At 48.9% G+C, this 27944-nt stretch overlaps 1 protein-coding gene across 1 annotated transcript in view; it reads left to right on the top strand.

Annotated features, from left to right (window-relative positions):
* The first annotated feature begins 447 nt into the window (after nucleotides 1-447).
* KCNK10 (potassium two pore domain channel subfamily K member 10) overlaps nucleotides 448-27944 on the top strand; it is a 154032-nt gene continuing 126535 nt past the window's right edge. The window contains 1 exon segment of the mRNA XM_052646954.1: nucleotides 448-499. Coding sequence (XP_052502914.1) covers nucleotides 448-499 — 52 coding nt within the window.

The raw sequence follows: 27944 nt of genomic DNA, 5'->3' as shown, positions 1-27944 counted from the left end.
TGCGTGTGCGCGCGCGTGCGGGAGTGTGTGAGCACACGCCTTCGGGGGGCCGGAGCGACACTGCAGTGGGCTTCTCCCTGGCGCCCGCCCTCCGGCGGCTCTGCCCCACGCCTGCCGGCCCCGCGATTGCGAAGCCGCGTGGCTCCCTCATCTGCCCGAGCCTCCCTGTCGGTCCACCCCTCTCCGGTCTTACTTTTCCTTTTCCCCGGGGCTGGGGGCTGCCGGCCGCCCCGCCACCGGCGCAAACACCCAGGCAGCCTCCCGTTCGCGCATCAGCCAAGAGTGCTCCGCTAGTCTTTCTCGGGGGTTCCTCCACGAGCCAGCCCGAGGCTCCCCCATCCTGGGAAATTGTTTTGCTGGACTGCCGTACCGAGGCTGGTAAAGCTCCAGGACTTTTATTATTATTTCGATTCTTTTCCTTTCTTTCCCCTCCCGGGCAACGGAGCAATGAAATTTCCAATCGAGACTCCAAGAAAACAGGTGAACTGGGATCCTAAAGGTTGGTATTTCCTACTTCTGGCCGCCCTGGCCCTGCCTCCATCCCCGGCGTGTGCGCGCGCATCCCGGAGTGCAAGCACCCAGGCTCCCGGCGGCGTGTGTCCGGAGGCTGGAAAACGCGCCTGGGGACTGCAGCGGGGTGGGCGGCGGGCGGAGGCCGCGCGGGTGCTGGGCCCGGATCGCGCCTGCCCTTACCCCTAACATTGTCCCTCCTTGACTGTCTCAACATCTATCTAAAGACACAGCAAGCGGGCTGTTTGGCTTGAGATTGCAGCAAGTGTCGGTGCTCGCTTCTGACTTGGTGTGTGTTAGTGTGTGCGTGTCTCCTTTGTTTCTGGTGATCTTTGTCTCTGCAAAGGTGGGTGGGGTGCCTTCCCCTGGACCTGGGCTCCCCGGCCAGCCCGGGGTGTCCCCAGCGGGAAGGGTTTCCAGGCAGCAAGTGAGGCTGCGCCTCGCAGCAGCAGCCCCTGCAGGTGGCCCTTCTCTGGGGCGCGCGGAAAAATGAAGCCCTTGGGGGCCTTCCCGATCTTTGCTTAGTCTTCTCACCAAACCAGGCGGCGGGTTTGGCTCCGGTGGGAGTAGAAGACAGCGGGAGGGGCTGGTTTTCCAGAGGGGTGGGGCTGCTGAGGGTTCGGGGAGGGGCGCTGTGTGTGCCCCCAGCCCGAGTAGTAGTGCAGCGTACAGGCTCTTATAAATGCTGGGCAGTGTTCCCTGGACTCAAAAGGGAGCGGTTTAGACAGATTTGTGTGTGCCCAGGGTCGGCCGCTGCGTCTCTAATCAGCATACGATGTAAGGCTGCTCCTGAGCGATCACTCTGCCAGCCGAACAAGTTGAAACCTCCTGTCCAGTTTTGACAAGAATGCTCTTGTTTTTCTCATGCCTTTGACGAACCTTTCTCTTAGTTCATCCGAAGGCTGAGTTGGGCAAGACAACGCCTCTGGGCAAGTTGGGGTTGAAATTTGCCTGATGTGTGTGTATCTGTGTGTGTGTGTTTATTACGAGTGCGTTTCTTCTTTTCTGTTTGGAAGAGAGGAAACCCACTCATTGTTGAGGACACGTCTTAGGAATTGACCAGCTTCTTGAAGACAGAGTGAGGAGATAATTGCCTGTTCTCAGCACCAGGGCTGTTCTATCTTGAATACAACCCAGACCTGCTATTTTCTCTCTCCATCTCTGGAAATACGGAATTGTGCCTTTTTCGGTCTGTTTGCTTTTTTGGGGGGGAGGAATCCTTTCAAACATATTCGTTGAATATCTACTACAAACCAAATGCTGTCGCAGGTGCAGGAAATACAGTCAGAATGGTACAGACAAAAAGCTCTGTCTTTTTGGAGTCTGTAGCGAGACTTAAATCAATCATTGCACAGGGCAGTACATAATTACAAGTTTATATACCGTTCCCTGTGTTTCGTGTAAAAGAGCGTCAAGGGTTTGAGAGAGCGTCGGATGGAAGAGTGACAAGAACCAGGGGAGATGGGTGGTCAGGGAAGATAGTCAGACATGTGTATTGAGACCTGCAGGATACGTGCGGATGAACTAGCTAATGAATAGGGCAACCTGCAGAAGAAGAAACGGCAAGCGCAAGGGCCCTGAGGCAGAGGGAGTGTGTGTGTTTGTGGAACTGACAGCAGGTTTCCACGGCGGGAGCAGAGACCAAGAGAGCGTGTGTTTTGAGGCGTGGCTGGTGAAACCATGGACCCAGATGCTGAAGTCTCGTGTTCTTGCAGGTAGGGGAGAATTGTGGGTTGCGGGGTTGGAGAGTATTTTTTATCTTAAGTCTCTGAAGTGTTTCAAGCTGAGAAGTGACGTGATCTGCAGTAAGTTTTGAAGCAAGTGTTATCTGGCTCTTGCGGGTGTGAGGGACCAGACACAGTAGTGGAGTGGGCCAGAGTGGTCGCTGTGGGGATGGAGCCGTGGATGGACTGGGGAGCTCGGGAGGGCACAGGCTTTGTGTGAATCAAGTGTGGAGTGGGGTGGCTGGGATGACTGGGAAGAGCGAGGGCAGGGCCAGTCTTGAGGGAGAACTCCTGAGTTCAGCCCAGGTCTTGCTGAGTGGGAGACATCCTTGAGTCATTCAGGAGGTGGGTCAAGTGGGCCGTCGTCTAAAATATCAGATCAGCGTTTTCAAGGAGCTCTGATAGGGAGGGCTGATTTTGTGAAGCTTGCCATGGCTTTTAAAATGCATTTCTATATAATCATCCTTTTACCTATTTATGTCACAGCGATAAACACAGATGAATCCCATATTTTACAGCCTGAAACAGTGAAGAAGCAAGCAAGTAGCACCTATGGTCACAACCAATGGTGCTAAAAACGAAAAGACCGCAATAAAAGTCACCGCATTCAATGAGCAATCATTGCATGCCAGGTGTTGGATGTACGGAATTTCACAGTTATGCTCACAATAGTTATCTGCTGGCACAGTGTTACTGTCCCCACTTGACACTTGATTGCCACTGGGACACCACTGAGCTGCCTTGCAATAGTATATTCTGACTTGAGGCACAGTTGTTCCTGAAGGTGTGGATGTCAGTCTTTCCTAGCCAGGGTGTAAAGGCAGGTGGAGAATTGGGCGTGACTCTCACACCAGTAGAGAACCAGTGCACATTTATTCATGGTTAATTAAATTGTTAATTAAATTATTTATTGTTGTTTAACCAGAAGATTCATTTATGCAGTCCTCTTTTTTACTCATAAAAGAAAGTTGTTGTCTACTTGCTGCCCTGTCTCTTTTGTGGCCCCAGGGACTGCGGCCTGCCAGGCTTCTCTGTCCATGGGATTTCCCAGGCAAGAATACTGGAGCGGGCTGCCATTTCATTCTTAAGGGGATCTTCCCAACCCAGGGATCAAACCCGAGCCCCCTGCATTGCAGGCAGATTCTTTACCACTGAGTCACCCAGGAAGCCCATAGAAGGGAGAGATGATCCTAATTTTATAGGTGAGGGAATGGAAAACAGAGAGGTTGAGTAACTTATCAGAGGTCACACAGCTAGTGGGTCAGATCAAAATATGAGCCCTTAAACACTCTTCCTGTCTGTCCCTCATATTACTGAGGCCTCTGTCTCCTACCTGGTGAGGATCCCAGAGTTCAGGGACTGGAGAAGCATCTTTCAAGGAAGAAGAGAAAAGAGGATGAGGGGGTCGAGGGGGAGGAGGAGGAAGGCAGGGAGGCAGTGAGTCAGTCTTGGTACCTTATCCCTTTCTCCATTAACCCATCTAACCATTCTCTCTCCATCCACCTCCGGGGGAGGGGGTTAGTCCCTGGTCACGGGACAGGCATTGGGTCTGTTCTTTGGAAGTTTGGGTTTCAGTTCAGTTCAGTTGCTCAGTTGTGTCTGACTCTGCGACCCCATGGACTGCAGCTGTCCAGGCTTCCCTGTCCATCACCAACTCCCGGAGTTTACTCAGACTCATGTCCATCGAGTCGGTGATGCCATCCCACCATCTCATCCTCTGTCGTCCTCTTCTCCTCCCACCTTCAATCCTTCCCAGCGTCAGGGTCTTTTCCAATGAGTTAGTTCTTTGCATGAGGTGGCCAAAGTACTGGAGTTTCAGCTTCAGCATCAGTCCTTCCAATGAACACTCAGGACTGATTTCCTTTAGAATGGACTGGTTGGATCTCCTTGCAGTCCAAGGGACTCTCAAGAGTCTTCTCCAACACCACAGTTCAAAAGCATTAATTTTTCGGCACTCAGCTTTCTTTATAGTCCAACTCTCACATCCATACATGACCACTGGAAAAACCATAGCCTTGACGAGACGGACCTTTGTTGGCAAAGTAATGTCTCTGCTTTTGAATATGCTGTCTAGGGTTTACATAGACCAAATGTGTTTAGCAAGGGGGAGATGAAGGTGAATCTAGCGTCATAATAGATATGAGGAGGGGAAGTTCCTTAGAAACAGGCAGTAAAGAGACCGCCTGCAATGCGGGAGATCTAGGTTTTATCCCTGGGTTGGGAAGGAAATGGCAACCCACTCCAGTATTCTTGCCTGAGAAATGCCATGGACAGAAGAGCCTGGCAGGCTACAGTCCTCGGGGTTGCAAGAGTTGGACATGACTTAGCAACTAAACCACCACCAGGGTATGAACAAGCTTGCACTTTCAGGTGGTTCTGCTCACAGATTTTGGAAGGAAGTTGTAATTATGTTTTGCTTACAGCCCTGTTACCTGACAACTTAATAGCACAAGATGAAGGTGGTTTGAGAACAGATTGGTTTTGATTGCACTTGGGTGAATTAAACAAAACACTGTCAAGAGGTTTAGGTGGAGAAATAAGACCTAAGTGTAAAACGATTATGCTCTGTTGAGCTTTTGGCCTTCCTCCATATTTGTAAAGCTAATGCTCGATATACCAGCAAATTTGGAAAACTCAGCAGTGGCCACAGGTCTGGAAAAGGTCAGTTTTCATGTCAATTCCAAAGAAAGGCAATGCCGAAGAATGCTCAAACTACCGCACAGTTGCACTCGTCTCACACGCTAGTAAAGTAATGCTCAAAATTCTCCAAGCCAGGCTTCAGCAACACGTGAACCGTGAACTTCCAGATGTTCAAGCTGGTTTTAGAAAAGGCAGAGGAACCAGAGATCAAATTGCCAACCTCTGCTGGATCATGGAAAAAGCAAGAGAGTGCCAGAAAAACATCTATTTCTTCTTTATTGACTATGCCAAAACCTTTGACTGTGTGGATCACAATAAACTGTTGAAAATTCTGAAAGAGATGGGAATTCCAGACCACCTGACCTGCCTCTTGAGAAAGCTATATGCAGTTCAGGAAGCAACAGTTAGAACTGGACATGGAACAACAGACTGGTTCCAAATAGGAAAAGGAGAACGTCAAGGCTGTATATTGTCACCCTGCTTATTTAACTTATATGCAGAGTACATCATGAGAAACACTGGGCTGGAAGAAACACAAGCTGGAATCAAGATTGCCGGGAGAAATATCAATAACCTCAGATATGCAGATGACACCACCCTTATGGCAGAAAGTGAAGAGGAGCTAAAAAGCCTCTTGATGAAAGTGAAAGAGGAGAGTGAAAAAGTTGGCTTCAAGCTCAACATTCAGAAAACGAAGATCATGGCATCTGGTCCCATCACTTCGTGGGAAATAGATGGGGAAACAGTGGAAACAGTGTCAGATTTTATTTTGGGGGGCTCCAAAATCACTGCAGATGGTGACTGCAGCCATGAAATCAAAAGACGCTTACTCCTTGGAAGGAAAGTTATGATCAACCTAGACAGCATATTCAGAAGCAGAGACATTACTTTGCTGACTAAGGTCCATCTAGTCAAGGCTATGGTTTTTCCTGTGGTCATGTATGGATGTGAGAGTTGGACTGTGAAGAAGGCTGAGCGCTGAAGAATTGATGCTTTTGAACTGTGGTGTTGGAGAAGACTCTTGAGAGTCCCTTGGACTGCAAGGAGATCCAACCAGTCCATTCTAAAGGAGATCAGCCCTGGGATTTCTTTGGAAGGAATGATGCTAAAGCTGAAACTCCAGTACTTTGGGCACCTCATGCGAAGAGTTGACTCATTGGCAAAGACTCTGATGCTGGGAGGGATTGGGGGCAGGAGGAAAAGGGGACGACAGACGATGAGATGACTGGTGGGCATCACCAACTCAATGGACTCGAGTGAACTCCGGGAGTTGGTGATGGACAGGGAGGCCTGGTGTGTAGCAATTCATGGGGTCGCAAAGAGTCGGACATGACTGAGCAACTGAACTGAGCTGATTTTAAGACACAGTGACTGTGGAGGACCTACCCAGAAGGAGATGGGCTCTAAGTCTTGGCTTTCAGAGTAGACCTTATGTACATTTTAAATTGTTGGGTTCTCTTCTTGATGATGTTCTTTTGAAAATTGGGATTGACTGGCTGCTTTTGTGTATGTTGAAGGCTTTTAAAAACCAACAAGATCAGCAAACACTATCTCTACAGCTTGAGGCAAGCATATCATAATGGTGTGAAAAACTGAGTTTTGGGGCAAAAGACTTAGTTTCTAAAAGAAGCTGTCGTAGTAATTAGCTGTGTGCCTTCGGGCTGCTCACTTGGCCTCTGTGCGCTGCACTTTCCGTCCAGGAGGCCCCTGACACGACCTCTTTGATCCTGTCTCTTCAACGTTCCCCTTGGTCTGACCGCTGGGCCCCCTGGCTTCCTTCCGTTCTGCAAGTAGATGAGATGAGTCCCCTGTCTCAGGGCCTTTCTTGCACTTTCCGTGGCTTATAAATGTATGTTGGCGTTGCTGGCTTCTTTCCATCCTCTCAACCTCAGTTCACACATCACCTTGTTAGCAGGGATTTCCCTGTTGCATCTAAAAACCTTGCCTCTGGTTCCCTGACCCTATCGCTTCCATTGTGTCTCCCGCTGAGTTGTCTTCCTGGTACCTGTTGTGAGCTGAAACCATCATGTGTCATGATGCCAGCCTCCTTGGCTAGTGGGTGGGCCCCACAGGTCGGAATGTTCCCTGCCCTGTTTGCTGTCCTAACCCCAGGCCCTGGGAGGTGCCCAGCACTTAGTGGATGCTCAGTAATCTTTTGCTGAATATATGTAGGGATACAGGGATGGATCAAAGAGGGTCTCTAAGGCTTCCAGTGATGAAGATTTCAGCGCTCTTTTCCTTTTTAATTGCAGTGTAGTTGGCTCACAATGTTGTGTAAGTTTCTGCTGCACAGCAAAGCGAAGCATCTATGCATATACACACATCTGCTCGTTTTTGGATTTCCTTCCCGTTTGGAGCACTGAGCAGAGTTCCCTGTGCGACACAGGAGGTTCTCGCTGGTTATCTATTTTATATGTAATCGAGCATACATGTCAGTTCCCACCTCCCTGTTCATGCCCTGCAGCCACGCTTGGCGTCTGTATGTTTGCTCTGTCCGTCTGAGTCTCCATTTCTGCTTTGTAAATAGGTTCATCCGTACCGTTTTTCTGGATTCCGCATGTATGTGTTATTATCCGATACTTGTTTTTCTCTTTCTGATTACTCTGTGTGAGTCTTTAGGTCCATGCACATCTCTGCGAATGGCACAGTTTTCTTCCTTTTCACGACTGAATAATATTCCACCGTCTACACCAGCCAGAACGTGGAAACAATCTGAATGCCCATCATCAGAGGAAAGGAAAAGACGATGTGGCCCATCGACGCCGTGGAAGATTCTCCAGCACTCTTGTAACCTACAGGTGGCAGAGGACAAGTACGATAGGATAGTAGTATCCCTAACTGAGGAGGCATCAGGAAGGACACTGATATTCCCACCTCCTGGCGAGAGCCCAGCTCTCCAGAGCCTCCAGCAAGCTGTTTCTGTCTGTTTGCCTTTTCACCAGGAGTGGGGATGGAAGGGGCAGGTGGGTGGGCAGATGTGGCCTGGCACAGATTCGGTTGGTGTCCCAGGAATAATTTAGCACATGTTGGCCATTGGCGTGCAGCTCTCTTTGGGTATTTAAATCGATTTGAGAAAGAAGCAGAGCTTCCCTGGTGGCTCAGTGGTAAAGAACTCACTTGCCAATGCAGGATGCTGGGGTTCGATCTCAGGGGTCGGGAAGATCCCCTGGAGAAGGAAACGGCAACCCATTCCAGCATTCTTGCCTGGAGAATCCCATGGACAGAGGAACCTGGCAGGCTACCGTCCATGAGGGTGGCAGAAGAGTCAGACACAATTTAGCCACTGAACAACAACAGTAACAACAAAGAAAGAAGTGAGGCCTTAGAGCCAGAGCTGGTTTTTTTTTTAAGCTGCATTTTTAGTGAATAGTTTAGTGCAAAATTCCAGAGAGGCCTGTATCGTATGTGTGTATTGCCTTTCAGTTTACAGAACACTTTTTACAAATGATCTCATTTGTTCGTTAAACAGCCCTATTTTTGTCAATATTGGAGCCTTAGATTTACTACTGACGGGAATAGAACAAGTCAGTGGCTTCTTTGGGGGCCCAAGGCTGCAAACGGGCAGTGCCAGCCCAGGCCTCCTCATGCCTATGTGCAGGGCAGTTCCCCTCACGCCTTCTTCTCTTCCAGGATTTTTGTCCATTCCACACTCTATCATTCTTTCTGATCCAAACAGATTTCTCGGAGATTTAGAGGCGGGAGGCTTTTGGCTGGTCAGTGAGCCCTTAGGGTTGATGGTGGTTTTCTGCAGGTTGTGCTTGCCCTAGCTGAGTTCTGCTGAACACCCTTTGTCCCATGAGTTCAAAGGAAGAGCCTTGGATCTCACTTCTGCGCTCTTGGTTCAAAAGAGATTTTGGTCCCTTGTGAATATGAGCCACACTCAACCTGTAAGACGGGTGGAGTGCAATCTTTATTAATGTGTTTCCAAACACACATTTGTATTGCTTAGATTTTCTGGAAAGAAAATAATCTGTGTTGAATTAATATCCAACTTTCAGGAGATCAGCTTTCCAAATGGGATTAGTAATATGCCAGAATCAGCACAATTATCCTAGAAAGTAAAGAGGGAAGATGTTCCAAAGCCGACGCGGGTCCAGGTTTGGCTCAGGCTCTTTTCCGGAGGAGCTGCACTCTCTTGCAGACTCTGTTGATCACTGGGTGGGATGAAGATGGGGTAGGTTCACTTTGCTGCACCACCCTGCTTCTGAAACATCTCCACTTTGGCTCCACGTGAGTCTGCTCAGGCCGTCATAGGAAAATATCCTAGACCGAGTGGCTGAAACAACAGAAATTTATTTTCTCACAGTTTTGAAGACTGGAAATCCGAGATCAAGGCAGTAGCTGGCTGATGTCTGGGGAGTGCTCCCTTCCAGGGCTGCAGGTGGCCACCTCCTTGCCAAGCCTTCCTGTGATGTAGCGTGCCCTGAGGCCTCTTCCTCTTCTTAAAGGGTACCAGCCCTGTTGAATGGGAGCCCCACCCTTAAGACCTCTCTTGATGTTAATTACCTCCTAAAGGCCCTACTGCTAGTTCAGTGGCATTTGGGATTTAGGTTTCAACATATGAATTTTTTTTCTTGGGGAAGGGGATGCAGTTCAGTCCATAGCAGGCTCTTCACGAGCATCATCTTAAATGAGATGCATTTAAAAAATACAAACTACATCTTGCCGCAAACTGGGAAATTTCACCACAGCCGAGATAATGGTTTTTAATGTCAGCCCAGTGCTAGGGACCCACTGTTGGTCAAAAAAGGTACATTGTACCATTAAAAAAAAACAAACTTGTTTTTAATTCTTATTTTTGTTTTTTACCTTTGTCTGTCTTTTTAAAAAGACAAACTTTTAGTTTCTATCAGAGTGTAACCTGATTTATCCCTAACAGTGTTGGGATAGTTTCAGGTGCACAGCACTTAGGCCTATATCCATTCTTCCTGAAACTCCCTTCCCATCCAGGCTGCCACAGAACAGAACTGAGCAGAGGTCCCTGTACTACATAGTACGTGCTTGCCGGTTATGCATTTAAAGTATAGCAGTGTATACATGTTGATCTCAAACTCCCTAACTATCCCTCCCCCTATAACTGTAAGTTCATTCTCTAAGTCTGTTAACACTTTAAAGAAATTATTTATTTTTGGCCATGCCACATGGCATGCAAGGATCTTACCTAGTTTCCTGACCAGACCTACGGCCCTCTGCAGTGAAAGTACAGATTCTTAACCACTGGACCACCAGTGAAGTCTCAAATATACTTTTTTTGAGGTAGTGGAATCATTTTCCTTTTAGTCCATGGGGAATTAGAGAGTTTAATGATGAAATAGAATGAAACTGTTTTACTGAAAGCCAATTAGGAAGTCTCAGTTTGGACATCTCCCTTGGCTGAAGCTGGAAGGTGGGTAAAGGTGACCGTCTTTGGCTCTGCTCAGGTTCTGTTATAAAGGGCGCTTTCTGGGTGAGCCGGCTGGGTTTAGACTTGGTTAGGGGCTCAGCTCTGCCTGGCTTGGCTATGCAATCTGCCCCAATGTGGCACCAGGAACATGTTGGTCTCCCCTTCCTGGCAGCTTTCCCACAGAGGTCAAAGGATCAGTCGCCCTGGGGCTCTGTTCCTAAAGGTCCTCTCCGTGGGCTCCTGACTGTGTCAGGCTCATTACTGGATGGAAAAACAAAATCCTCGTGTTTATGTCCTAAAACATCTATTTGTGGTTTGCAGGCACAGTTTGAAATTTTTCTTTTTTCCCCTTGTAAGTGTCTGGGACTGAGTACTGTCAATTGAAAATTGAAAGCTGGTGTCCTCGTCTTCCATGTCGAGCTGGCGTGGGGGTTGAGGGCCAGAACCATTGGCGCGGGGAGGGGTGGGCCCAGGGAAATGACACGCTCCTTTTCCTTCATTCCCAGAGCCAGGGAGGCAGATGGGGGTGGGCATAACAGGTGGTGTGAGGGGTAGGTGGGCAGGATTTCAGGGAACTCCAGTTTCTGTTCTACCAATGACTTTACTTTCTTTTTTCCATGGGGGGAACTTTGAAGCAAAGTGGAATGGTGGCGAAGTGTAGAATTTGTAGAGTCCACGTTGCCGTAACGTGTGATCACGGGAGCTCCCCCTTCCGCCTCCCCTTCTGTTCTTCCTTCATTCATTCTGCCTGCTCCACACCCCCACCTTGCCCTGTTTTCTGCAGAGCTCTGATCTCAACTGCTGTTTCTTTTGCGAAGGATTCTAGTCTTTATTCATCCAGTTACCCGATGTAGGAGCAACAGTAGTGTTTGCAGTTTAAAAAGAAATCCTGACGAGTCAGTGTAGATTTGCTCAAATGATAGAGAGTCTGAAAGTCACGGTGACCTTTCAGAATGGGCTAAAATGCCGATATTTGTAATTCTGTTGTACTGGTTAGCAACAACTTTACTACTGAGAAATCAGTTTCTAATGTGCAAGCAGCCCTGTGGGTCTCCCAGTTCAGTTCAGTTCAGTCGCTCAGTCGTGTCTGACACTTTGCGACCCCATGAATCGCAGCACGCCAGGCCTCCCTGTCCATCACCAACTCCCGGAGTTCACTCAGACTCACGTCCATCGAGTTGGTGATGCCATCCAGCCATTTCATCCTCTGTCGTCCCCTTCTCTTCCTGCCCCCAATCCCTCCCAGCATCAGAGTCTTTTCCAATGAGTCAAGTCTTTGCATGAGGTGGCCAAAGTACTGGAGTTTCAGCTTTAGAATCATTCCTTCCAAAGAAATCCCAGGGCTGATCTCCTTTAGAATGGACTGGTTGGATCTCCTTGCAGTCCAAGGGACTCTGAAGAGTCTTCTCCAACACCACAGTTCAAAAGCATCAATTCTTCCGCGCTCAGCTTTCTTCACAGTCGAACTCTCACATCCATACATGACCACAGGAAAAACCATAGCCTTGACTAGACGGACCTTTGTTGGCAAAGTAATGTCTCTGCTTTTGAATATGCTGTCTAGGTTGGTCATAACTTTCCTCCCAAGGAGTAAGTGTCTTTTGATTTCATGGCTGCAGTCACCATCTGCAGTGATTTTGGAGCCCTCCCAAAATAAAATCTGACACTGTTTCCACTGGTTCCCCATCTATTTCCCACGAAGTGATGGGACCAGATGCCATGATCTTCGTTTTCTGAATGTTGAGCTTGAAGCCAGCTTTTTCGCTCTCCTCTTTCACTTTCATCAGGAAGCTTTTTAGGTCCTCTTCACTTTCTGCCATAAGGGTGGTGTCATCTGCATATCTGAGGTTATTGATATTTCTCCCAGCAATCTTGATTCCAGCTTGTGCTTCTTCCAGCCCAGCGTTTCTCATGATGTACTCTGCATAGAAGTTAAATAAGCAGGGTGACAATATACAGCCTTGACGTACTCCTTTTCCTATTTGGAACCAGTCTGCTATTCCATGTCCATTTCTAACTGTTGCTTCCTGACCTGCATACAGGTTTCTCAAGAGGCAGGTCAGGTGGTCTGGTATTCCCATCTCTTTCAGAATTTTCCACAGCTTATTGTGATCCACACAGTCAAAGGCTTTGGCATAGTCAATAAAGCAGAAATAGATGTTTTTCTGGAACCCTCTTGGCTGTGCTGCATGCTAATTGCGGCACGTGGGATTTAGTTCCCCGACCAAGGTCGAACTGGGGCCCCCTGGATTGGACTGTGAAGTCTTAACCATGGGGCCACCAGGGAAGTCCCAAGGCTTTCATATTCTTATCCTGAGTTTAAAACACCTAGGCTGTTCTCACTGAACCAGAAAAAATAATAAAGGAAAAACATGGCTTGGAATCATAATACTCAGTCTGAGTTCTACCAATTTTAGTAGCTATGTGAACCTGGACAAGTCACTTAAGCTTTTGGAGACTTAGTTTTCTCCTGGGTAAAAAAAAAAAAAGAGAGAGCATAGTAACATTTGTGTCACATTTGCTGAGATGATCAAATGAGATGGTAAATGTGAACAAGATTTATAAACTTAAGTTGTCAGCCAACATTTCTCAAAGTGTGTTCGATGAGACACAAGTGATCTTTCCAGATGTTGCGTGGAAAAGCAAACGTTTTCTTGGCCGTGTGAGATTGCCGAGTGGCCTGTGCTCATTCCCTCCTGGAGAGTTAGTGTTGCTGTGTGACAAATGGCCCCAGCCTTTAGTGACTTAAGCCAGTGATCAGTGTTTATGATCTCTATCAGGAATTCAGGAACAGCGTAGCTGGGTTGTCTGGCTGGGGGTCACGTGCTGATTGTGGGCAGGTGTTGGCTGGGGCTGGCAGTCACCTGAGAGCTTGACTAGGGCTGGGAGACCTGCCTCTGAGGGGACTTGCTCATGTGGCTTGCAGATTGCCGCTGTCTTTGGGAGAGACCTCACGCCCTGCCGCTGTGAACCTCTCTGCAGGCTGCTTGAGTATCCTCACCACGTGGCCAACTTCCTCCAGAGTAAGCCCTTCAAGAGAGAGCACAGTTAGGCCTTTCATGACCCAACCTCAGAAACCTGTGTGCACACAATGGAACTGATAAAATAGTGAGTGAGAACAGACTAGATATGATTAAGACCTCTGAAACCCTGATGATAAACTCATTTTAATAGTTATTGAAAGAATGAAAGTATTTAAAATGATGCACAGTGTCCTAAGTCTTCCTAAATCAAGATTTTGGTTAGCATGCTTTTAGGAATATTAAAAGCAGAGTGAGTTTTTTTTTTTTAATAAATCATAAAATGGTTCTAAATATAAAGTCATGTAAAATTAAAAAAATAAATCATACATTGTTATTATTACCATAGTCTTTGTTTTTTCTTCTAGTTTTATTGAGATATAATTGACATAAACATGCATTTGTTTAGGTGTAAAACATAATGATTTGATACATTTATCTATTGTCAAATGATTCCCACAGTAAGTTTAGTCAACATCCATCATTTCACATTGTTAATTTTTTATGATGAGAAAACTTTTAGGGTCTACTCTCTGAGCAACTTTCAAATATATATCAGAGTCTTGTTAACTCTAATGAGCGTGCTGTCTGTTACATCCCTGGGACTTATCTATCTTATGGCTGGAAGTCTGTACCTTCTGATCACCTTTTCTCAGTTCGCCTACTCCCCACCCCACTGCCTTTGGTAGCCACCAGCCTCTTCTCTGTTTCTCTGAGTCTGGCTTTCTTAGATTCCACGTGTAAGGTGGATCACCCAGTATCTGTCTTTCTCTGACTTTTTTCCCTTAGCATAATGTTCTCAAGGTCCATCTGTGTGGCCGCAAACGGATTTGCTGCCTCCTTCTTTTCATGAGATGTGAGCCACCACGTTTGGGAGGAGGGATGATTAAATGCATTTTGGAAGGAGAGAGTGTCAAAGAACTTGAGGAAATATTGAAAAATCACCATAAGCATTTCCTGCTCAGCTTATTGAATACATACTGAGCGCCGGGCATTGTGCAAAGTGCTTGAGAGACATCATCTCATGTAGTCCTCTCTCTGGTCCAGAGAAACACATGAGATGATTATCCCTGCCTTCTGAATGAGGAGGCTGAGGCCTGCAGAGCTTAAGCAACTTGCCCAAAGTTACCTCGTAGCTCTGGGCTGAATGCTGGGGGTCTGTTAGCTCTGGAGTTCTTCCCTCCACCTTCTCCGCCTTCCCTGAGAAGCCTGCAGGGTGGAAACTGGGTTGATTGTATTTAACCCTGCATTTCCCACTTACGCTGCATTTCCCATTTACCCCTCTCATCACCCACTGCTCAAAAGGGTATTTGAGAAAGAGCGAGCCTGATGATGATTTGTATAAGATACGAATATGTGGTCTTACAGTAGGTTGCAGCATACCACCCAGCCCACGCAGACACAGATACAGATTTTTCTGGTACAAAGAGCCTGTCTGTGTGGGCACCATGCTACGTGTAGATCTAGTGAGTTCTCACCAAAAAGTAACACAGTGATGCACCCTAGTTCTTCTCACTGTGAAACCAGAGGTTGAGGGAGGCAGCTCGGGACCCACTTCTTTTCCAGATCATCCTTCTTGGACAGCCTTCTTTATAGGTTCATAGCCTGGCTTCCCCGGTGGCTCGGACAGTAAAGAATCTCCCTGCAATGCAGAAGACCCGGGTTCAATCCCTGCATCTGGAAGATCCCCTGTAGAAGGGAATTGTTACCCACTCAATGGCACCCCACTCCAGTACTCTTGCCTGGAAAATCCCATAGACGGAGGAGCCCGGTGGGCTGCAGTCCATGGGGTCACTAAGAGTTGGACACGACTGAGCGATGTCTCTTTCACTTTTCACTTTCATGCATTGGAGAAGAAAATGGCAACCCACTCCAATGTTCCTGCCTGGAGAATCCCAGGGACGGGGCAGCCTGGTGGGTTGCAGTCTCTGGGGTCGCACAGAGTCAGACATGACCGAAGTGACTTAGCAACAGCAGCAGCAGCCAGTGTTCTTGCCTGGATAATCCCATGGACAGAGGAGCCTGGTGGGCTACAGTCCATGGGGTCACAGGACTGAGCAACCAACACTTTCACTTTGGATAAAGCCAGGACAGGACATCCTTGAGGCTGGGCAGTGGAAGTCTCAGGGCATGGGTGTCTGATGTGTTTCTGTGTGTGTGAGGGAAGCACAAGTCAGAACGTAGCGAAGGTGCCGGGGACGGGGTGCTTGCGGGGATGGACCCGGCGCGCAGGGAGAAGTCGCTCTCGGACTTATTTGGAGTAAACATACTTTTTAATTTTTTTTAACCACCTTGTTTTCTCTGCACATTCTTGAAGGGAAAATGATTTCCAGGAAGCAGGATGCGTCTGATGGCTTTGAGATTCCCACGTTGCCGAACACCCGGGTTACTCCGAGGCACTTTGTATTCTGAGGACAGTTCTTGTGTGTCCGGGCAGAGGCGGGTGAGCGCCGAGTCTTTTGAGTGCTGCCGTAGGCTTTGTTGAGCCCGTCACTGCTTCCACAATAGGGCCAGGAGGGGCCCTGGACGGGGTGGGAGTGGATTGAATGAGGCTGCCTGAGGGGCCTGTCGTATTCCGGAGCCGACTCTCAGGGCGTCTGTAACCATAGCAACCGAGGGCTGGCCCGCTCTCAGGATGCAGACAGGCCGTAGTCGCGCTCCTGGCTCTGTTGGCTTCCGCTCCTTTCCTTCATCCAGGAACTGCCCCCACCCTCTGCCTCGAGCGCCCCAGGCTCGCCCCTGATCAGGGACTGACGTTCAGGGTGATTCTACACGGGTGATTTTAGCTTCCGTTGGACCCTTCGCATCCTCAGTCCCCACCTTCGACTACTGGACCTACAGCTGATTCGTTACGACCCAGACCAAGCCACACCAACATCATTTCCCCCTCCTTTCCACTTTTACTTTGAAAAATTAGGCAGAGTTATGTAGGGAACGTATTTTAGATTTCATTGCAGTCCTGCGTAATGATGGTGGCTCATGACACTGAGTGTTTTGAATAACGCTCACCTTCTGGTTTAGATCTTCGGTTTGGGGGGATGTGTTATAAAAGAACCGAGAAAGCCAGCGAGGCACAGTAGAAGGACCACTAGTCTCTGGCCAGGAGGCTTGGATCGTGATCCTGGTTAGAGTGTGAGGGGTGGCACGTGGGGGCGTGAGGATGGGTAGGGGGGTGGTGGCCGGGTTACGCAAGGGATAGTAGGTCCTGAGAAGGAAGTTTTCTTCTTGAGAATAATGGGAAGGCATGGAATAGTTTCAAGTAGGAGGAATGACAGGATCAGATTTGTATTTTTTTTAAACTTAAAAAAAAAATTTTGATGTGGGCCATTTTGAAGTCTTCGTGTTTTGGCTATGAGGCATGTGGATTTTATCTCCCCAGAGATTGAACCCACACCCCCTGCGCTGGAAGGCAAGGTCTTAACCTCTGGACCACCAGGGAAGTCCCCAGATTTGTATTTTTAAAGATTATTTAAATCACTTATAAATGAGTATCCTTTGTAATAGAATGATTGATTCAGCAAATGTTTGCAGAGGATCCTTGCTATGAGCTGGGCACGTAGGGTGGCGAACTTACACAGGGGACTCTGTCTTCTTATAGGTATCATGGGAATTTTTGAAAAACATTTAGATAGGAGAAAAGCTTTTCTTGGCCTCTTTGGTTTACGACAACTGATTCCTAACTTCTGCTTGCAAATGAGAAGGGTATCTTTTTCTATTTTTTTTTGGGTGGAGGATGTATTCTATCTTAAAGCAATGGCAGCTGCATTTTCAGTCTCTGTGAATGTAATCTTTTCCTGGGCTTTGTTACATGGCTTTTGATTCTGTGATCATTTACATATCTGGAGTCAGTGAATCAATACACCAGAAACTCACGCCACATTCAGTAGTTTGTACTTCAAACACCTTTTGGAAGCTTTCAGCCATCAGTTTAGCATAATGGGCCTAATAAAAATTGCCAGCATGTCCTCCTCACCCGCTGCCACTTTGTTCCTGGAGCGTGGGGGGCATCGTGACATTGGGGTATTTCTCCTTTGACTATAATGGGACCCCCTGCTTGGCAAATCCTTGTGGCCTCAGCTTGGAAGGCCTCCCCAAAGCCTGAATTAATGAGAGGCTATGAACAGGCAGGGTGAGAACGCAGCTTCTGCAGGGCATGAATGCCTGCTTCTCTGGCAATAATCCCTGCATTCAGACTCAGTTCTAAAGAGAAGTGAAGCCATCAGCCCCGGGGGGTGGGATTTGGGGAGCCCCTGAGTCCCTGTCTACAGCTGAGCCCCAGCACCGCTTTCCGTGACCAGCAGACTGCCTACAGACTCCACCTGCAATGCAGGAGACATAAGAGACATGAGTTCATTCCCTGGGTCGGGAAGACCCCCTGGAGGAGGGCATGGCGACCCACTCCAGTACTCTTGTCTGGAGAGTCCCATGGACAGAGGAGCCTGGCGGGCTGCAGTCCATGGGGTCACAAATGAGTTGGACACGAGGTAATGACCAAACATCAGGAACAAACTCTCTGCAGCTTCTCAAAGGAAAAGACAGGCATCCCAGAGAGGTCAGGTGATTTTCTCAGACAGCAAAGAGGAAACAAAGCGCGTGTTTGCATCCGTATCTTAACGTCCATTGTGCAACACCAGGGGAGGGGCTTTTGTTTCTCTCCTTTTGGGAAGAATAATTAATGGAGAGCTATAGGGACAGGGCTGAGCGATTGAACAGCAGCTAGGGCTTCCCTGGTGGTCAGATGGTAAAGAGCCTGCCTGCAGTGCAGAAGGCCTGGGTCGGGAAGACCCCCTGGAGAAGGCAATGGCAACCCACTCCCACAGATAGAGGCCTGGGGGGCTCCTGTCCACAGGACTGCAGAGTGGGACATGACTGAGCGACTGAACAATGGCAACACAGCTCTTCCAGAGCCTGGAGCATACTGGTTCTGAGATTTCAAGTTCAGTCCTCTGTAATCTATAACAAGTATGGACCTGGGTGTACATTCAGCCTCTTAGAGAAGACATCCATTCATTTATTCAGTGACATTTACTGGGCGCCTTCCTTGTGCCTGGCACTATTCCAGGCCTGGAGGTAAGAGATGAACTATGTAGATTTCCTGCCCTCCTGAAACTCACCACCTGGCCAGAGCGCCCAACCTTTCTTACAGACTCTCAGGTCAGTTCCCTGCACATTTCAGAAATCTCTCTCAGGCGCAAGTCAGAAGGGCTTAAAACTTTTTATGCTAAGGGTGAAAATGAGGTGTTTCTTTTATTTTTTTTATCTTTTTAATTGTGGTAAAAGTCACGTAATATAAAACATGCTATTTTAACCACATTTAACTGTAGAGCTCGGTGGTAGCAGGTACATTCATCATCTCCTGAGTTTTTCACTTTCTAAAACGGAAACTGTTGCCATGCCCCCTCCCCCTGCTCCCTGGCCCCCGGCAGCTACCAATGTTCTTTCTGACTGCGAATTCGACCAGTCTGCCGCCGCTGCGTCGCTTCAGTCGTGTCCGACTCTGTGCGACCCCATAGACGGCACCCCACCAGGCTCCCCCGTCCCTGGGATTCTCCAGGCAAGAACACCGGAGTGGGGTGCCATTTCCTTCTCCAATGCATGAAAGTGAAAAGTGAAAGTGAAGTCCAGCTCAGTGGTGTCTGACTCTTGGGGACCCCATGGACTGCAGCCTACCAGGCTCCTCCGCGCATGGGATTTTCCAGGCAAGAGCACTGGAGTGGGGTGGCATTGCCTTCTCTGTTGACTAATCTAGGTACCTCTTATAAGTGGAATCAAGCATTTTTTGGTTTATACCTACTGTATATTGGAATGCATTTTTATGGTTAACTTAATATATGTCCTGAAAACAGACTGGGCCTTCTTTTTTCACCCCTGTGCTATGCAGTAGGTTGAAAATAAGATCATTCTGATGTAACATTACTCTTTGAAAAAAATGTTTAGCTTGTTAATTTCCAAGGGAATGAGTGTTGATCCTGTAGAAGTCAGCAACATTTTATTAGAACATGCAGTGATTTCAAAGAGAGCCTTCGAGCTGCCTAGTTTGTATGGAAACTTTATTAAGAACAACTTTGTTAATTAGGGCTCTGTGGCTTGTGTGTGGATCCCTGGAACCTGACCTGAGTGAGTTTCCCCGGTGATGACGACACGTAAATTAATCTCAGAGGAACTGCAAGAGATTGAAATGTTCGATTCTTAAATAATCTCTCTTTCTCTCTGGCAGATGGGAACTTTTTGCTGCACATGATTTCCAAAGTATCTACATTTACATGTCTTCTGAAAAAAAGAGTGAAAATTAGTCACTCAGTTGTGGCTGACTCTTTGTGACCTCCAGGGTCCTCTGTTCATGGAATTCTCCAGGCAAGAGTACTGGAATGGGCTGCCTTTTCCTTCTCCAGGGGATCTTCCTGACCCAGGGACTAAACCCAGGTCTCCTGCATCTAGGCAGATTCTTTACTGTCTGAGCCACCGGGGAAGCCTGTGTCTTCTGAATGGGGGAAATTAGGGCTCTGGTTGGTTTGTTATGAGTTTGCGGCCGCTAATGGAGCTTTCTGCTCTGTTTTAAATCAGTTCTAGCGGCCCAGAGGTTAAAGCATCTGCCTGCAATGTGGGAGACCTGGGTTCGATCCCTGGGTTGGGAAGATTCCCTGGAGAAGGAAATGGCAACCCACTCCGGTATTCTTGCCTGGAGAATCCCATGGATGGAGGAGCCTGGTGGGCTGCAGTCCATGGGGTCGCAAAGAGTCAGACACAACTGAGCGACTTCACTCACTCACTCACTCAGCAGCAGCAGCAGCGATCGACAGAGCCCTGCCTGGTGATGTCTGGTGATGGTAACATGCTGCTGCTGGAGGTGAGGGGTGTGTGATGAGAACGTGTACGAGAGCTCAGACTTGCCCCGGCCCCAGCTCTGTGCCTGCTTGTCCACCTGAGAACCAGGAGGGTTCTGCCACCCATCCCCTCGGTCTTGGGAGACTTACATGAGATGATGTGCAGGAAGGGTGGAGCCCAGTGCCAGACGCACAAGAGGCAGCTAATCGATGGTGGTGATGGCGTGACTGGCAGCACCCGTCTGCTGAGGGTCTGCGTCAAGGGCAGCGCCTTGGTGTGTAGCAAATCCTTCGCTGCAGCCTGGGTCACTTTGCTCGTTTTTCTAGTTAACACCCTTGTGTGTGTGCGTGCTTAGTCGCTCAGTTGTGTCTGACTCTTTGCGACCCCGTGGACTGTAGCCCCGCCAGTCTCCACCGTCTGTGGGATTTCCTAGGCAAGAACACTAGAGTGGGTTGCCATTTCCTTCTCCAGGGGATCTGCTTGACCCAGGGATAGAATCTGAGTCTCCTGTAGCTCCTGCATTGGCAGATAGATTCTTAACCACTGAGCCACCAGGGAAGCCCCCCAGACCAGCTTTATTAAGACGTAATTTACACACCATAAAAATGACATCTAAATACAATTCAGTGGTTTTTATTCTGTTGTGCAATGGTTACCTCTATGATTTTCGGTTTTCTAAATCCCTCGAAAAAGAAGCCTCATGCCGTCAGCTGTCCCTCCCTAATTTCCCTCACTCTCTCCCAGTCCAAGGCGATCACTGACCTTCTTTCTGTCTCCGTGGATTTTGTATGAATCAGATCATATGACATGCGGCTTTTTGTGATCGGCTTCTTTCACAATGTAGTTTTTTCAAGATTCATTCGTGGCATCCCTGTCTACTTTTGAATGAATGTTGGTCATCTGAGACACGTAGTGTTAGGTCCATTTTAAAGATGCGGAAACCAAAGCTGCTCATGGCCACCCAAGTAGACGGAGCTTGAGCTGGGGCTTGCACCCAGGTCTGTGCTGCGTCCACAGCCGTCCTCTGCTCGTCCGCGTGCTGTCCTTTGACTGAGCGTCTGCATCATGCTCAACACTGTCTCCAGGGAGAGGCGTGTGTCCCGCCAAGGATGGAAGCCCTGGCCCCTGCTCCTTGCTGTGGTCGTGGGAGTCCCTCCTCCCAGGACTCAGCTATTCTTCACCCACCTGATGAAGGAAGACGTGATTTCACAGCTGAACACCCACTGGGTGGCTTCTTTGACTTGCGTTGGCCAGTCTAATTCTTTGGTCCATTTCTCAAGCGTTGTGACTTGAGCTGGGAAAGTTTTTGATGTGAAAACGAGGGGAGAAATGTATTTTCTGGATTCAGAGCCCAGCAACCCAGTCACCTGTTGGGAGGGAGGGAGGTCGTCTTTCTTGCCTCCTTGGATCGTAGAGGAGAGCCATCGAACCTCTCCCCTCCCCTCCCTGGGCTGTTGCTGAGCCGTGAGATGCTTGGCAGCACTGGGGTGGGGGGCAGAGATGTTTGTGGAAGGGTGAGGCCTTGTGCCAGCCGGCTCTGGGCAGGCCCGGGGGTTTCTGCCGCATGTTCCGTGGGGGCCCACCGAGTCTGTGGTGATGAGACAGCACACCCTGGGACGTGCAGGACCCCCATGTTTCCCCCAAACTGCTTGTCTTGCTGAACTCTCCCGTCCTAGTCTAGGGAAAGCCCCTGCGTGATCCCTGAAAGTACAAGCGAGTTTTCCATCTTGCTTCCTCCAGAGGAGAAGGAAAAGGGCCTTATGAATTACCGCCCAGTTCCTTTAGAAACACCATGAAACCTCATGTTGACTTAGGAGGATACCGTTTTCTACTTAGAAATTTGCCAAACGTGCCCGAGACCCCAGGACTCTCGGGGTGCTTGTTTGGTAGGTTTCTCTTGGAAGCGGCCCCACGCCAGTTTGGGGTGAGACTCTGAGCCTTGTGTGATGTGGCAGGCACATCAGTGCCCACCCTCACCCTTTCAGTGCAAATTGGATGACACGACTGCCAGCCCTCACGCTTTTGGCCTTTTCCCTTAACCGACTCAGTGGACACGGATTTGAGCAAACCCTGGGACCTCGTGAAGGATGGGGAGTCTGGCGTGCTGTAGTCCGTGGGGCTGCAAAGAGCTGGACACGACTGAGCGACTGAACAACGACAACAGCTTTATGAGCCTACTTATCGCTCCCATGGAAGGCAGAAAGTACAGGAGAGTCACAGCACCCCAAGAGCAGCCCTTGACCAGGGACGGATGGGAGATGTTAGGTAAAGACCGCAGTTCCCTCGGGCCTGGGTGGGGTAAATTGGGAGTGCATTCTGCATGGGGCTTCCTTGGTGGTGCAGTGGCTAAACCCCTCGCTCCCAATGCAAGGGGGCCCAGGTTTGATCCCTGGTCAGGGAACTGGATCCCACGCGCAGCAACTAAGGGTTTACATGCTGCAGTCAGAGGTTCTGCATTCCGCAGTGAGGATGGATCTCGGGTGCCTCAGCTGAGGCCTGGAGCAGCCAAATAAATAAGTTCTAAAAAAAAGGCTATGTTCTACAGTGGAAAAAATTCCATTCTTCCGTAGTGACAGCTGGCTTAATGCTGTACTTTCTATCGGTTTTCTTGGCTGCCTTCTCATCTCTGTCTCTCTGTTTTTCCATTTCCCAACTGGTGCTTTCTTCACCTCCCAACAACCACTGTGTTCACATCTTTTATCTTAGGATCAGCTTCTGGGGGAACCCACGTTAAGACATATGGCAGGGTTTTACCTTTCCCTTGCTTCTCTACCTGGTTCCCCAGCCAGCTGGCTTTGAGTGAGAAGGTAGGGTAAGGCCCCAAGGTGCTTCTCAGGCAAGCTGATGGCTCTCAGGGGACGTTGTCTACAGCTAATCAGCAGCCTTCTCTTTAGCGGCAAATCCTGGTGCTGGTGAGTAATCCAGAAAGCGTGAAAAGAGAGCTAAGGCTTGATGAGCCTCATCTCAGCCTCATCAGACCATTTTGTCTCCGTCACTCCCTTTCTCAGAAGATGGCAGAATGAAATACAGTTGGTTCTCGTTTGCAGTACTTGCGTTCTGTACAACCTCTGCAAGCACCGAATTAGTGAACATGGAGCCATTGCTTCTAGGGGAAATATAGGGTCAGGTTCCTGCAAGCCTCCGGTCACCACATTCTCATCCACTGATCTATGCGTGACTTTAAGTGTGTTTCTGTTTAAAGACGTCTCACTTAGTATATATCGTTGACTCATTCACTCTGAGCTCTCACCCCGTGGCGCTGTAACTCAGGGCTGGCGGAAGCTTACCTAGTACACATATTTTCTCTGCAAGGGCAATGCCAACCTTGCACTTAGGAACACTAGCCACACTTAGCAGTGTGCTTGAGTGCAACTGTAAACAATGAAATGACCAACGGAAAGCACAGAAATGTGAAAGAAGCGGCACTAAATAGACCACAAAAAGGACACTTGCTTGCAGAATGAGAACTGACACAGAGAAGGCAGAGGGTTGCCTTGTTTGACCTCAGTGGGGAACATGTGTGTTGCAAGACTCAGTTTTTTTTTTTTTTCTGCTCTGCGCCTGTCTATGAACGACTGTGAAAGTGCCGTGAATATTGATTGGGGAGTTATAAATATGTTTTAGCAAGTAGGAGAATTTGCCTGTGTGGAGTCTGTGACTAATAAGAGTTGACTTTCTTTTTTTACCCCAGTGCATTAAGACTCTCCTTCTATTCAGCATATTTATTAGACATGTGTGTCAGGCTCTGCGGTAGGTTCTGAGATGTTAAGAGATGCTTCCTGCCCTCCAGGAGTCTCCATTCTGGTGGCACAGGGGATTCAAACTATGACACCAGACAGGGCACATACTCCAGAAGAGACAGAGTCTCACGGGAGTTTGAAGGGGTGGGTTTGAGAATACAAGACAGGATGGACTTCACAGGGGAGGCCAAGCCTCCTTTGATCGGTCTAAAGAGGCATTTCACATTTGGGGCATTTGCTGCTGCTGCTGCTAAGTCGCTTCAGTCGTGTCCAACTCTGTGCGACCCTGTAGACAGCAGCCCACCAGGCTCCCCTGTCCCTGGGATTCTTCAGGTAAGAACACTGGAGTGGGTTGCTATTTCCTTCTTCAATGCATAAAAGTGAAAAGTGAAAGAGACGTCGCTCAGTCATGTCCGACTCTTAACGACCCCATGGACTGCAGCCCACCAGGCTCCTCCGTCCATGGGATTTTCCAGGCAAGAGTACTGGAGTGGGGTGCCATTGCCTTCTCCGTGGGGCGTTTGCTATATCACTGAAAAAAAGGAGAAGCAGTTGGTTGTCATTTCCCCCACCTGCACCTGTGCCTGCCTCCTTGCATTTATCCTTCCGTGCGTGAAGCGTGTCTCCTGTCTCAGGCCAACCCCTCCCTTTCTGCTGGGGCCCCTACCACTTACACTCTTTTGGTTCTCCTTTCTTCTCTTAAAGCCCGTCTTTCTCCCTGTCTGCTTGAACATTCCCGCTAACATAGAAACATACGTCAGAGTCCCCATCATCCCCTTGACCCCACGTCCCCTCCAGCCACCACCTAATTTCCTTTACACCCTTCACAGCAAAACTGCCGGAAAGAAGTGTGTGCAGTCAGGGGCTTGCCTCCTCACCTCTTCTTCTTTCTAACCATCGCCACATCACAGGGGCTGCCCTTCCTGGGGTTGCCAGTGGCTGTCTCATCTTCTTTCTGTTCTTTCATCTGAAGTGTCAGTGAGGTTGCTTTCAGCTACGTGTTGCAGAATGTCCCATGAAAAGAGGCTTAAACAGTATGGACATTGACTGTTAAAAGAGTTCTCATCTCAAGGGGGATGCTAGGAGCCTAGGGGGGCTCCTAAGTTGCTTTGTAATGGCTCTGAGAACCCAGGCTTGTCTAGCTTCCTGCCTTGCCTCCCTTCATCATGTTGGCAAAAGCTGCCTAATGGTGGTGAGAGGGCTGCAGATGCTCCAGCAGGCCTTATGTTGTTTAAACACAGCATAGGAAGTGGAGTGGTCTTCTTCCTTCTGTCTCTCTCTCTCTCTCTTTTTTTTTTTTTTATCACGGAGGATCTTTTCCCTTTAGGGACCCCACAACCTATTTCTCCTTACATCAATCCTTAAACATGCCAAAGGGAAATGATATTCTTACTATTGGCTTGGAGCAATTAAGATTTATCCCCTGCGTCGGGGGCCCACCTTTTTTGAATGTGTTTCCACTAAGCCAACATTTAAGTGAAACTGGGTCTGTTGGCACGGAAGGGGGAGGAGCTACCACCTCTTCCTTGACACCTCACAGCTGATTTGACAACGACCACTCCCTCCTTCAAGAAGCACGTCGCTTCTGTTGCTTGCTTTGGGGGCATCGTTCCCTCTGGGTTTGTTTTCACCTCCTCAGCTTCTCCGATGCTCTCCCTCCAAACGACCAGCTGCCCAGGCGCTTGGACTGGAGGGCCCTGGCCTCTGACTGGTTCTCCCCGGGTAGCATCAGTCGCCCGTCGTGCATCCCAGGGGGGCCCCTCCAGATTCTACATCCACCTGCCTCCTCGACATTTCCACTCATGTGTCTGTCTTCAGCTCTGGAGACTGAAAGAGGACCGTGGACTTCCCACCCCAAACCTCCGTGCCTCTGTGCCCTCCCCTCCACGTGGGGCTCCGCCGTGTACACAGTTGCCGAAGGATACATCTAGGCACGATGCGAGAGTCCTTTCTTTCGACCTCTGGGATTTCTCACTGTTTATCAGCAAGTCCAGTCAACGATGACCTCTGAAGTCCATCCAGAGTCTGTTTCTGCTTCTGCCTCATCTCTCTGGTTCTGGCAGCCTCCGCTGGATGGCTGACATGGTCCTCACACTGGTTTCCCTATGTACTCCTGCTGTCTATAATCCATTTCAACTTTCTTCGCAATATTGTGTCAGTTTCCACTGTACGACACAGGGAACCGGATACACGTATACATATGTCCCCTCCCTCTTGAGCCCCCCCAGCCCCGACCAGCGCCCCACCCTGCCCCTGTGGTCATCAGAGCACCGGGCTGAGCCCCGTGTTAAACAGCAGCGCCCTCGAGCTCTGATTTACACGGCGGTGTGTGTACCTCGGTGCCACCTCCCAACTCGCCCCGCCCTCCCCTTCCCCGCTGTGTCTACAAGTCATGTCTCTGTTCCTGCCCTGCGAATGGTCCTCTGAAGCCTTATCTTCGCTCCTTGAATAAACCAGGCGCTTCCTCACCCGGGGATTATTGTCGGGCTGCCTTCTCCTCCTGACGTCCGCTTCCCTGGGATTTTCCCGTGGTGGCCTCCTCCTCCCTTCTGCAATCTCAGCCCCAGTGCCCCCTTCCCGGAGATGCGTTTCTAACACCCGCTTGTGCAGGTCGCCCTCTGTCTCTGTTTTAATTCCCCATGTCCTGCCTATCAGCCACTAAAAGTTTTTCTCTCTGCTTATGAGCTTAATAAGTAAAAACAAAAAATGTCTAAACGGAGACCTGTAAAATGATATCTCCGTGAAGTCAAGGGGAGAGAGTTTTAAGAAGGAGAGCGTCCTGAGTCACGTTAGATGTTTTACAAGGACTGAAGATACTGTAGTGACAGTGACGGGCAACGCCTGTGTGTTTTCACTGTGAGCCTGGCAGAGGGCCCGGCTTTTGCCTACATTGTCCTGACAGTGTTTCTGCTTCAGGGAATGTTGTCATTCCTATTTTAATGAGGAGAATGTCCACTTACGGAGGCCAGTTGCTGTGCCTGACACATGGCGGCTTTCGATGCATATTTGCTATGTGAGTGAGTGAATTTCCCTGAGGTTTTGAGGCTCCACATGGTAAAGCTGAGAGTCTAACCCAGGTCTAACAGAAACCAGACTCCCTTAAGAATAGTTGGTGCCTCTTAATCCCCTGCCCCTGTGTTGGCCCTCCCCACTTCCCTATTCCCACTGGTAACCACTAGTTTGCATCTGTGAGTCTGATTTTTTTTTGTTATATTCACAAGTTTGTTTTATTTTAAATTCCACACATAACCGATACCATACAGTATTTGCCTTTCTTTGACTTATGTAAAAGTGAAAGTGAAAGTGAAGTCGCTCAGTTGTGTCTGACTCTCTGGGACCCCATGGACTGTAGCCCACCAGGCTCCTCCGTCCTTGGAATTTTCTAGGCAAGAATACTGGAGTGCGTTGCCATTTCCTTCTCCAGGGGATCTTCCTGACCCAAGAACTGAACCCGGGTCTCCCGCATTGCAGGCAGACGCTTTACCATCTGAGCCACCAGGGAAGCCCCTGTTATTTAACTTTAGCTTAGTACCCTCCAAGTGCATCCACGTTGTTGCAAATGGCAGGATTCCATTCTCTTTTAATGGCTGAGCAGTATTCCACCGTATGTGTATCCCACACCATCTTTATTTATTCCTGTTAATGGACACTTCGTTGTTGTTCAGTCAGTAAGTCATGCCCAACTCTTTGGGACCCCATGCACTGCAGCACACCAGGCTTCCCTGTCCTTTACCATCTCCCAGAGCTTGCTCAAACCCTTGTCCACTGAGTCGGTGACACCATCCAACCATCTCATCCTCTGTCGTCCCCTTCTTCTCCTGCCTTCAATCTTTCCCAGCATCAGGGTCTTTTCTGTGAGTCAGTTCTTTGCATCAGGTGGCCAAAGTATTGGAGCTTCAGCATCAGTCCTTCCAGTGAATATTCTGGGTTGGTCTCCTTGCAGTCCAAGGGGCTCTCGGGGTCTTCTCCAGCACCACAGTCTGAAAGCATCAGTTCTTCCGTGCTTGGCCTTCTTTATGGCCTAACTCTCACATCCGTACCTGACTGGAGAAACCATAGCCTTGACTATGCAGACCTTTTGCCAGCAAAGTGATGTCTCTGC

Source organism: Budorcas taxicolor, chromosome 10 (genome assembly GCF_023091745.1).
Source record: "Budorcas taxicolor isolate Tak-1 chromosome 10, Takin1.1, whole genome shotgun sequence".
Lineage (NCBI taxonomy): Eukaryota > Metazoa > Chordata > Mammalia > Artiodactyla > Bovidae > Budorcas > Budorcas taxicolor.
Note: the sequence above shows the minus strand (reverse complement) of the source record. Positions and strands in the feature narration are given on the sequence as shown.